General features: G+C 49.7%; 1 protein-coding gene across 1 annotated transcript in view; it reads left to right on the forward strand.

Moving 5' to 3' along the window:
* The window catches only part of KCNB1 (potassium voltage-gated channel subfamily B member 1), a gene marked incomplete at its 5' end in the record, with an annotated part of 93,150 nt that extends 81,290 nt beyond the window's left edge, over nt 1–11,860 (forward strand). The window contains one exon of the mRNA XM_080812593.1: nt 8,799–11,860. Coding sequence (XP_080668719.1) covers nt 8,799–10,808 — 2,010 coding nt within the window. The 3' untranslated portion in view covers nt 10,809–11,860. The remainder of the gene's footprint in view (nt 1–8,798) is intronic.
* Between the last annotated feature and the right edge of the window lie 585 nt (nt 11,861–12,445).

Consider the following 12,445-nt stretch of genomic DNA (forward strand, 5'->3'; position numbering starts at 1 on the left):
CCCACCAGATTCAGGGGCACGTGGACAGATTTGTGGCTCAGCAGAACCCATGGTCACTGTCCTTACCTAACATTTCCTGTGCTGCTTGTTTCTATTCATTACACTGCTCCCTGAGTAGGGACGGACCGATACCATTCATCACTGTTGAGACCCACAGTCCCTGCCTCAGCTCCGCATGCCCTCAGCAAAGCCAGGGAATTGGCTGTCACTCAGGCAAGAAGAACACTGCTCCGATCGAGTTTCCCACTAGTCCCTCCTCCCTTTGCAGGGACCAGAGTCAAGCCTCCATCAGCACCACCAGCACCACCAGAGGCATTGTCCTCAGATGGGCAGGAGGTTGTAATCTCACCAGCTCTCAGAATCCCTGCTTTGACAGAGCTCATGGGAACTTAATTCACCTATTAGGAGAAGGATGCTCAGCCCAGATCGTGTGGGAAAGAGTCAGATCATCTGGGGGAGATGGTTCAAATGAAGACATAGGTTAAAGACCATAGTTCAGACCCCAGAGTCCTGGGATAAAAAATGGTGCTCAGGTGTTAAAACAAAGAAGGGCTTCAGCACCTGCTAGACACAGGATCAAACTCTGCCTTGGCCACTTCTGTTGTTGTCACTTTGGTTATTGTCTTTCTAAGCCTCAGTTTCCCTGATTATAAAGTGAGGGCAAGGGGTACAGCACAACATGCAGATGGTTTTCAGGATGAAATTTGACTCTTCATTCCATAAATACACTCTGAGGACTCAAGATTGAGAAAAAGCAGACACAAACCTCTGTCCTCAAGTTGCTTACATTCTACAGAGGTGGACATTATTGCAAGATTGCAACTTGGGCAGCATTCTGAAGGAAAGACAAGTACTCTGAAAGCCTGCAATTACAGATTTGACCTGATCAACTCAGGGTCAGGATTGGTTTCCCTGAGGAGGTGATACCTCTGCTGAGCTAAGAAGGATGAGAAGAAACTGACCAGGCAGAGTGGAGGAAAAGGCATTCCAGGCAGAAGGAACAGCATGGGCAAAGGCCCTGTGGCAAGTAGGATCATGAGAACTGTGAGGAACCAAAGGAAGACTAATTCACGTGAAGTGAAAGAGCAAAGGGGAGCATGGTACAGGATGAGGCTGGACAGTTCAGCGAAGTATAGACTAAGTGATTGTAACAATGAGACCCCAAAATCCAGTGGCTTAAACAAGACAGATGTTATAAGGTAGACCAGGAGTTGGCCAACTTTTTCACTAAAGGGCCAGTCTAAGGCTGTGATGAACTTCCATCTCAGACCCAAGATAGTTACTTCAGCTCTACCCGTCATATCTGCTTCCCAGCTAGCAAGAAAGGAAACAATGGGAAAGCATCATTTCTGCTCACATTTCATCTGGCCAGACCTAATCACATGGCCTCATCTAATTGCAAGGGAAGCTGGGGAATGTAGTCCTTATTCTGGGTGGTCCCATGTCCAGCTAAATTTCTATTATAATGGAAGAAGAGAAGAACAGATATTGGGACATCTAGTGGTCTTTGCCACATGGGGCTAGAGTGTCTTTGGGGAAGCCAGGAAGAAGTTTGTTTGCAGTAGTCGAATGGGAGGTGATGGTGGCTTGGGGCAGGGTGGTAGCTTGCAGAGAGCGAATGGAACAGACCCAAAGATGTTTGTGAGCCAGAATTGTCAAGACTTGGTGATGGGTTGGATATGGGGACAAGGATGACCCCTAGGTTTCTGGCTTGTGCAATTAGATACAGATCTCATCTAGAAAGTTCTTCATATACAGGAGCAAGTCAGTAAGCAGTTGAAGTCTTCAGTATTGTGTCAGTGAGTCCATTGCAAACCCAACACCTACAGCGACCTGACAAATAACGAAAGGAGCAAAGGGGCCTATCTAAAGGGGCAGCTGCTCCTTAGCTCCAGGCAGTGGTTGCCCTTGGGAATCCACGTTGCGTGTAGATATCATCCATTTTCCAAAGGAATGGGAAAATCTGGATTTTTATGTGAAATCTTACAGTTTTGAAACTTGGGCAAATAAGTAAAAATAAATTTCTCAGCCCTAAGGCTTCTGATTTATAATACCTAGGATACCCCCAGCAATGCCACGGCACCCCCTTTCCACCTTTGTGACTCGGTTGCCCTCTGTTGGTGAAGGCCGCCGTTGCTGGCTCACCCCAAGGCCTCTGCCTTTATCCTTTGTTGTCCAAACGTACTTATCCCTGGATTCCTGTCCCTTTGTGCCCAGGAGCGCCACCTGCAGGCTCCTGACTCCAATTTATCACCAATCCCCCATGGGTGCCCCCCCCGCAACTGCTTCCCATCAGCCTGTTCCCAATCCCCTTAATCGGATCTGCGCCAGTGACCCTTCTAATTAAAACTCCCCGGCTGTAATCTCCCTTTAAAGCCAGGGAAGCGGAAGGGCCATAAAAGGAGTGAAAGGGTTACCAGTCTGAAAGCTGCCTCCTTCTACGTCCTTGAAGATGTCTTGTGGACACCTGCAGACCTAGATCAAGTCCCAGCTCTACCTCTTCCGAGTTGTGTAGCCCTGGAAAACTCACTTCATTCTCTGAGCCTCCCTTTCATGCATTTGCCTGTTCACTGATTTATCAATTATTTAGGGAATACCAACTCTGTGCCAGGCACTCTTTCAGGAGCTAAGGACAGAGCAGTCCTAAACAGACAGCCTGGGTCCTCACGAGCAGACATTCCTTTGCAGGACACAGAGGAGCACATTCCAGCTCAGTGAGATCCGTGCTATGATGGGAGAAGCTTAGGAGCAGTGGCAGTCCAGAGGACTCAGACCTGAGGGCCAGAGCAGGCTCACTGGAGCAATGACCTCTGAGTTGGGGGCTGATGGCATGCAGTAGAAGTCAGCCAGGAGAAGTGGAGGAGGAGGGGTACTAAAGGCAGAGGGAACAGCATGGTGAGGATCTTGAGGCCACCATGGCAGTGCGGCTTGGGAACTATAAGCGTTGTTACCAGGATTCAGGATGGAATATGCAGTGGGAAATTCAGGAAAGAGTCTGGAGAGAGAGAAGAAAGGTAGTCTTAATATAAAAATCCAAATCTCTCTGTCATTCTTCATCAGTTCCTCCTGCCACTCCAACCTCATCCCCTCCAGTTCTCCCTCTTACTCAGCCCCACCTACCCTGAGCTGCTTTCTGTTGCTTGATTAAGCCAAACTCATCCCCACCTCAGGGCCTTTGCATATGCTATGCCTTCTGCCTAGACTGCTCAGATCTTTGAGCAATGTACTCCTCATCCTTAAGTCTCAACAACCAGGGCACCTCCTGAAATAGGTCTGCCCTAACTACCCAGTCTCATATGGACACCCCCCCACCCCCGCCGCTACCCTACCGATCCCACTGGTTTGTTCTCAGTAACATAAAGAACTTAACACTATCTGGCATCATCTTACTCTTTTATGGGTTTTTGTGTTATGTTGTCCACCTCTCTCTCCCAGCACCTTGAGGCCACAAAAATGGTCTTCTCCATGCTGCATCCCCAGCAACTAGCACAGCGCTTGGTAATAAATACATGCCAACTAAATGCCAAGGATTAGAACTTTATCCAAGAGCTCATGGAGGTATCACAGAGTTCACAGCAGGACTATCTATGGCTTGCTTGGATTTTTGCTTCTCTCCTATGACCCAGCAATACAGTTGTGAGGATTAAAAGCAATGGGGTACTCGTTATGGAAAGCAAAAATTTTATAACTTTATTAAGGCTTATTTTACATACCATCTAATTCACCCACTTCTGGTGTGCAGCTCGCTGATTTTTTAGTAAATTTGCCCAGTTGTGCAACCGTCACCTTGTATCAGTCTTAGAACACTTTGATCACCCCAAAGAGATCCCGCATAACCATTAACAACTGTTAATCCATATTCCCATCCTGGCAGCCATAATCTGCTTTTTATCTCTAAAGATTTGCCTTATCTGGACACCATGTAAATGGAATCCTATGGTCGGCGGCCTTTGGTGTCTGGCTTCTTTCACTTCACATCATGTTTTCAGGGTTCATCCCTGTTGGAGCATGGGTCTGTCCTCCATCCCTTTTTATGGATAAGTAATATTCCATTCTACGGATATACCAGTTTACCCAGTCATCAGCTGATGGGCATTTGGATTGATTCCACTTTTTTATTTATGAATAATGCTGCTACAAACATGCTTGTGCATGAAGAGCGGTTTCCAAATAAAAGTACATGTATCACAATGAGCCCCCAATAATGTATAGAATTGTTGAATTACTATACTGTACACTGAAACTAGCATAATACTGTAGATTAACTCTATTGGAATTAAAATTAAAAAATGATTCATGACACTTTAAAAAAAAAAATCAGTTTCCAAGCCCTGAATGTCTCTCCGCTTGCTGGAGCTTCCAGCATCCGTGTAAGAGATTTGACTCCAATGGGCTGTGTACCCATGAATGAGTCTCTTCCCTTCTCTGCTTATGTCTCCCCATCTTTCCAGACAGGAGCCTGTGCCCTTTTATGCACAGATATTTTGTGCCTCGTTCACATTCCTGGAAGAGCAGGGGAGTGTGTGGAGGCAATGATAAACAGTTTGTATTTATAGCTGCTAGAGCCAAAGGTGGGCATCCCCGTGATCAACCACCAGAGCCGACAATTAGGAGGGCCTGGCTCCAGCACTCCCACCCTGGGGACTCCCACCTGCTGCTCACTTCCCCCAGAGGACCAAAGCTTCTGCCCCGCGTTGGTGCAGACAGGTGGGTTCCAGGATCCGGAATCTCCTCATAGGGAGGGAATTTGAGGACTGCCTCTAAGTCCCTTGTCCTGGCTTTTGCCTTTGCTGCTGGGTTCCTGGAGTCCTGCCCAAATCTGATTGGGCTCAGATCCCAGGAAAGCAAAGCTGGAAATGCAGAGGCCCAGACAGGGGTTTGAAGAAGGGCTGGGAGGACTCCGGTGCTGGCTGGTCCCCTGGGGTCCATCCCAGAGACCGAGTTGATACTGTTCATTGGGGTTTCGGGCCGTTTGCGGGATATCTGCTGCCTTAGCAGGCACTGGCCTTAGCAGGCCCACAGACGTCAGCAGCCAGTCCAGGGGCTGGGAGCAGGAGTGATGATAAATTACCCGGATCATAATTTCATAACGTAACATATATTAAGTAGCTGTTATGTGGTAAGTGCTCAGTTACTTCCATCTCCATTCTAGAAATACAAATGGAGCCATGGAGGCTCAGAGAGGGGAAACGATTTGTCCAAAGCCACACAGCCAGGGATAATAGTGTCAGGACTCAAACCTAGATCCCAAACCAGCTCAGAAATAAGTGGAAGGCTGCTAGAGTAGTAACAGCCATAAAAGCTGATCTCAGAGCCTTATGAATTCATTGGACTCTCATTGTGCCCTTGCATCAGACACCTCCACCCACCCCCACCCCCCCACCCCTGCCAGATCTTAGAGATAAGGAAACTGAGGCACAGAGGGTTTAACACCCATTTGGAAGTTCCCCAGCCAGGAGGTAAGACCCTGACTCTAAAGGCTTCAGTGGGCCTAGGAAAGAAAACAGTCTGTGGGCAGGGCCAGGACGGTTGAAGAGAGGTGCCTGCATGCTGGGAAGGAGACCTGAGGTGCTCTGACCCTCCCAACACAACCCTGAGCAGCTGACAGCCTTCCGCCAGGAGCCAGGAGGCCTCTGCCCCCTTTTCTTCTTTTCTAGGCATCCTGGGGCTGAAAGGAGGGAGGGCGGGGCACATGCTCAGGTACAAAGCTGACTCGGGCCTTAGAATAACAGGCCCTAAGGACTGCATGTAATATGCACATAATATGCCCGCTACATAATTCATGCGTCTGTCAGCAGAACATCAATTATGTGGGCCTTCCCGGGAGTTGTCTAGGGGTTAGAAACTAGAGCAGGCTTCCCTTGCCAGCCTCTGGGGGAAGTGGGACCTCCCAGATCTTAAAGGAACAGGCTCCCCGGGAATCTGCTCTTCTCCTGCAGGCTTCCCTCTGGCAGGTGGGGGGATCAGTGCCTGCCTACAGCAGGAAGCTGCCGGGCTCAGCCTAAGGCCCTGGCTGGCTGCCTCAGAAAATCTGACCCCCTCTGTGTCTAGCCCTGTGCTGGTAATCCCACGTGCATAATCTCCTCATCCCCCACTCTATAATTTATAAGGGGCTGGCTACTGGTATATTCTAGGTTTCTCAACCTTGGGACTATTGACATTTTGAGACAGATCATTCCTTGTTGCAGGACTGTTCCTGTGCACGGTAGGATTCAGCAGCATCCCTGACCTCCATCCACTGGCTGCCAGGAGTAGCCCTCCCCTATTGGTTGTTTTTTTTTTTTTTCTTTTAAGATTTTACTTACTTATTTGACAGAGATCACAAGTAGGCAGAGAGGCAGGCAGAGAGAGAGGGGGAAGCAGGCTCCCTGCTGAGCAGACAGCCCGATGCAGGGCTCGATCCCAGGACCCTGGGATCATGACCTGAGCTGCAGGCAGAGGCTTTAACCCACTGAGCCACGCAGGCACTCCGCTCTTAGTTTATTTTAACCAAATAAAATTTGGTTATCAAAATTTTGATACCAAAAATTCCTGTGGCATTTGTCAAATTTTGACAAATCGTTCCCAGTTATGAGTGACTGGAATATCCACCATTTCACAAGTAGGGAAACTGAGGCAAGGAAAGTTTCAATGCCAAGGCCACCCAGTAAATGACAGAGCTGGATTCTACCTCAAGAGCCCACACTGATAACTCAGTGCAGGAGTTCCCAAAGTGTGCTGCCAAAATGTTTTATTCCAATAAGCATGTATTTATTTTAATGAAGATTTAACATACCTTTTCCTAGCATGCAAAACCAGCATCTTTGCAAATGTTGTTTCTTCGGACGAGGCTAAAATAGAACAGAGAAGGTGAGCAGTGTGTGTTGTTTTGCTACTGAGGAAAGAGTAGTACAAGCAACAAAAGAACACATAACAATAGGATGTTGGTCCTAAGCGAAACAAAATAGCAGTTTGTTAGGGACATAGATCTCTCTATTAGAAACTCTCCAGAAAAGAAGAGGGATGAGAAGAAATTGTGGTTCCCCCCGGGTGGAGAAGGACCCGCGGGTGATGTCAACATTACCGTCACATACTGTTTCTTCACCTGGGCCATAGGTTCACAGGTGTTCACTTGATTATGGTTTGTAAATATACATAAATTTGATCAACTTTTGTATGTATCAGATATTTCTTTTTATAAAGTGATTACAGAATTTTACTTTTGCAATAAGTGAACATCAAGAATTAAAACCCGGGGCACCTGGGTGGCTCAGTGGGTTAAAGCCTCTGCCTTCGGCTCAGGTCATGATCCCAGGGTCCTGGGATCGAGCCCCACATCGGGCTTTCTGCTCAGCAGGGAGCCTGCTTCCTCCTCTCTCTCTCTGCCTGCCTCTCTGCCTACTTGTAATCTCTGTCAAATAAATTAAAAAAAAAAAAAAGAATTAAAACCCAAAAGCTTTTGTTTAAAAGAGGATACGTTGGATACAAGCATAGCAAAAAAACAAAACAAACAAACCTGGGAAGTTGGTAGAGCAGGTTAGGTTGGGAAACCATGTGACACCCATTTTCATCATCTGAGCTGGCTGAGAAAGTCACCAGAGCTTTCCTGCTGCTAATGGCATCCCTCCTCCCTAGCAAAGTGCCTCACCAATAGTACATGATCAACAAAAAGTAGCCAAATATTTTAAAACTGATTTCTGGTCCTGTCCCTTCTGTTTGTTGCTCTGTGAACTTGAGCAACAGTGAACAAACACTTTGGGAGCCCCTGCCCCGGGTTAGGTGTTGGGGGTGCAGAGATAAGGCTCAGAACCCGTCCCTGTCCCCAAAAGCTCATAGATTCTGGGCAGTGATAGACGAACACACACAGAGCCCCCTCTGTAATGGGACGTGTCTAAAAGTACCCACAGAATGATGAGGGAGCCCGAAGGAGGGAGCAGCCAGCCCCACCAAGGATGACCTCTACAGGGAGGCGCCGCATGGGCGGGGTTTTAAAAGATGGACTGGACTTCACTGAACAGAGAAAAAGACACAGCTATGGCAGGATTGACCAATAGTGTGCGGCCAGAGAAGTGTGATGTTTGGCAACCTGTGTCAGGAGAGGCCCGAAGAGAGGGGTTGGGGTGAAAGTGCAGGCTTGACGACCCGGTGTGGTGAGCAGGGATTCACTGCAGAAAACAAGCCTTTCATACTTACCCCGGCCACGAGGGCACTGACCGAGGGGATAGAGCTGGCCGTTTCGGGACAGGGCAGGAAGCGAAGACCAGCTGGACCCCTCAGAGGCTGGGTGGGCTAGGCTGATGGGGTGGTGTGGGCTGAGAGACCTCCCCTGTGAGGACAGCTGGCGTGTATCAGACACTCAGCGCACAGCTGGAAGCTGTCCTGATGCCTTCCCCTTGTGAGCGCATTCACGCCTCGCAGCAGCTCTCTGAGGTAGACATTATTTACCATCCCATTTTGCAGAGAGGAAAATGAGGCTTAGAGTAAACAACTGGCCCAAGGTAAGGAAGTGGCAGAGCTGGGATTCGAACCCAAAACAGCCTGACACAAGAGCCCAAGCTCTCAGTTGCCACCCCTACACCCTCTTTCAGATCTCCTGCGTCCTCACTGGTGACCCCGTCCCCCCGGCTGGAAAAATTAGCTTTAGATCATTGCCGTCTCTGGGTCTTGGTTTGTACATCTGGAATAAATGGATTCGAATAAGGGGTCTTTTTGCTCAGATGTCCGGGCATGTTGAGAGCAACCTGCAGATGCAGGGTGTTGAGATGGTCCTCCTTCTGGCAGTTAGTTGGTAACAAAATTCCGCTCTGTTCTCCTTGCAGATCCTTGCCATAATTTCCATCATGTTCATCGTCCTCTCCACCATTGCCCTGTCACTCAACACGCTGCCTGAGCTGCAGAGCCTTGACGAGTTTGGCCAGACCACAGACAACCCCCAGCTGGCCCACGTGGAGGCCGTGTGCATTGCATGGTTCACCATGGAGTACCTGCTGCGGTTCCTCTCCTCCCCTAAGAAATGGAAGTTCTTCAAGGGCCCGCTCAACGCCATTGACTTGTTGGCCATCTTGCCGTACTATGTCACCATCTTCCTCACCGAATCCAACAAGAGTGTGCTGCAGTTCCAGAATGTCCGCCGCGTGGTCCAGATCTTCCGCATCATGCGTATCCTCCGTATCCTTAAGCTCGCACGCCACTCCACTGGGCTCCAGTCCTTGGGCTTCACCCTGAGGAGGAGCTACAATGAGCTGGGCTTGCTCATCCTGTTCCTCGCCATGGGCATCATGATTTTCTCCAGCCTTGTCTTCTTTGCTGAGAAGGATGAGGATGACACCAAGTTCAAAAGCATCCCAGCCTCCTTCTGGTGGGCCACCATCACCATGACGACCGTTGGGTATGGAGACATCTACCCCAAGACTCTCCTGGGGAAGATTGTCGGGGGGCTCTGCTGCATTGCAGGGGTCCTGGTGATTGCTCTTCCCATCCCCATCATTGTCAATAACTTCTCTGAGTTCTACAAGGAGCAGAAGAGGCAGGAGAAAGCGATCAAGCGGAGAGAGGCTCTGGAGAGAGCCAAGAGGAATGGCAGCATCGTCTCCATGAACATGAAAGATGCTTTTGCCCGGAGCATCGAGATGATGGACATTGTGGTTGAGAAAAATGGAGACAATATGGGTAAGAAGGACAAAGTGCAAGATAATCACTTGTCTCCCAACAAATGGAAATGGACAAAGAGGACACTGTCTGAAACTAGCTCAAGTAAGTCCTTTGAAACCAAGGAGCAGGGATCCCCTGAGAAGGCCAGATCATCTTCTAGTCCTCAGCACCTGAACGTCCAGCAGTTGGAAGACATGTACAATAAGATGGCCAAGACCCAATCTCAACCCATCCTCAATACGAAGGAGTCAACAACACAGAGCAAACCAAAGGAAGAACTTGAAATGGAGAGTATCCCCAGCCCTGTAGCCCCTCTGCCCACACGTACAGAAGGGGTCATCGATATGCGAAGCATGTCGAGCATTGATAGCTTCATTAGCTGTGCCACAGACTTCCCGGAAGCCACCAGATTCTCCCACAGCCCTCTGGCATCACTTCCCAGCAAGACTGGGGGCAGTATGGCCCCAGAGGTGGGCTGGCGGGGAGCTCTGGCTGCCAGTGGTGGTCGATTTGTGGAGGCCAACCCCACCCCTGATGCCAGCCATCACTCTACCTTCTTCATTGAGAGCCCCAAGAGTTCTCTGAAGACGAACAACCCCCTGAAGCTCCGAGCACTTAAAGTCAACTTCATGGAGGGGGACCCCAGTCCACTAGTCCCCGTTCTGGGGATGTACCATGACCCTCTTAGGAACCGGGGGGGCGCTGCCGCTGCTGTCGCCGGACTGGAGTGTGCCACACTCTTGGACAGGCCTGTACTGAGTCCGGAGTCCTCCGTCTACACCACAGCAAGTGCTAGGACGCCCCCCCGATCACCTGAGAAACACACAGCAATAGCATTCAACTTCGAAGCAGGTGTCCACCAGTACATCGACGCGGACACAGATGACGAGGGGCAGGTGCTCTACAGTGTAGATTCCAGCCCTCCCAAGAGCGTCCAGGCGAGCACCAGTCCCAAGTTCAGCGTCGGGACAAGATCAGAGAAGAACCATTTCGAAAGCTCCCCCTTACCCGCCTCCCCTAAGTTCTTGAGGCAGAACTGTATTTACTCAACAGAAGCATTGACTGGAAAAGGCCCCAGTGGCCAGGAAAAGTGCAAACTCGAGAACCACATCTCCCCCGACGTCCGCGTGTTGCCGGGAGGAGGAGCCCACGCAAGCACACGGGATCAGAGCATCTGAGCTGCCCCACCTGCAACAGAGACTCGTGGCGAGACCCGAGAGGCGTGCCGTCCAGCTTCCCTGCCGCAGAGCCTTTCCGCACGAACTCAGAAAGGCTCTGCAGAGCCTCCAGACAGAAGCAAAACTCTAGGGGAGGCTCCCTAGGGCCTTGAGAGCCACGACAGGTACGACAGAATGCAGTCGGCCAAGCCACAGGGTGTGGCATCTCTTTGTACCAAGTCCACTGCCCTCTTTGGGAGATGACGTGGGCAGAACTCACAGCCACCACTACCACATGCTGGACCTAACGAAGGCCACCTACTCCCCACTTGTCTGTCATGGCTGTCCATCACAGCCTCGGGGGGAGGGGGGCGCGCAGCCTCTCCAGCCCTCCTGGCTTCAGCTGGAGAAGGATGCCGGAACAAGCGGCTGGGCTGACCAGTTTGGTTTTGGATGTTACCTGGCCACCTCTAGGAACTCCTGTCCGTCACCTCCTGGATGGATCCCACTGTTAAGAAGGCTACAGAGGATACTCGTGTCATGGGGAAATTTCCACGCCATCAGCCACGATCCCAGCGCGAAACCCTTACTCAAATGTCTTCATTGACTTCAGTGTTCCATAGTACCTGAGATTTTATTCTGAGATTTCATCAGGGTGAGTTGCACCACTTGTCCTTGATTCTAATTGCCCCCTGGCAATCCGGGAAGGGTTCAGACGGCAGGCACTCAGCCGGCAGTATGAACTGTGAGCAGTGCTGTAGGGTTGTTATAAGGAAAACACTTTCTGTGCATCACTAGTATAGACTCAAAAGATATGCAAGTGTCAAATATGCAAAAGAAATAGCTTATTCAAAGAGACTGTATGTTACCGAAGAACAGAATAAAATCTGATTTTTTTTTTAACCTGCAAAAATGAAAGGAAAAAAACAAAATCCCCAATTGAAATGCCCAATTCAGACTTTTGAATACCTCCTGCAGCAGCAGGGAAAGCATCTACTATAATAGAAATTCTTTTTTGTTTCCTGTGGTATTCAAGTTAAAAAAAAAAAAAGTTAAAATAAAAAGCACTTTATGTTTTTCAAAAATAGGTTTTACCAGGGACAGTGTCAACGTCTTGCACTTTAAAACAAGCACTATTTCCCATGGGCCACTTTCTGGGACTATAGCTGGGTTGTTGGTACATGCCCGTGTCCGGCCACGGTGGGGGGTGTTGTGCTGGTCCTGCTGTCTGCTGTGTCAAAGTCTGTGGCCTCCTCCCCTGCCCCTCTGACGCTTCCCGTTAGTCCCCTTGCAAGGAAGGGTACTGACCCCTCGAGTGGGGCCTCCCCCAGAGTCACGTGTACCAGAAGCAGGCACATCTCTGAAGAATACAGTGGACGGTGGGCACTGGGTGTTTACTCTGTCCTCTTTCTTGTCAACCAGCTGTTGGTGTGTTTTCAGTCCCCCTGTCTGTGCTCAAACTCAGCTCTCCTTCCTGCAGCCGTCAACGCGGCCAGTACAGACAAAAGCAATAAGTATTCGTGTGCATTGTGAACGGTTCTGGCGTATTTCTTGGTGTTGGTCTTCCTGTCCCCTTTTGACGACCTGGCGTTGGCCTGCCTGAGTGGGGTCCCACAGGATGGTGGTGTTGGCCATTCCTTGGCTCAGGAACACCGGGT

Source organism: Martes martes (assembly GCF_963455335.1).
Source record: "Martes martes genome assembly, chromosome: 9".
Classification (NCBI taxonomy): Eukaryota; Metazoa; Chordata; class Mammalia; order Carnivora; family Mustelidae; genus Martes; species Martes martes.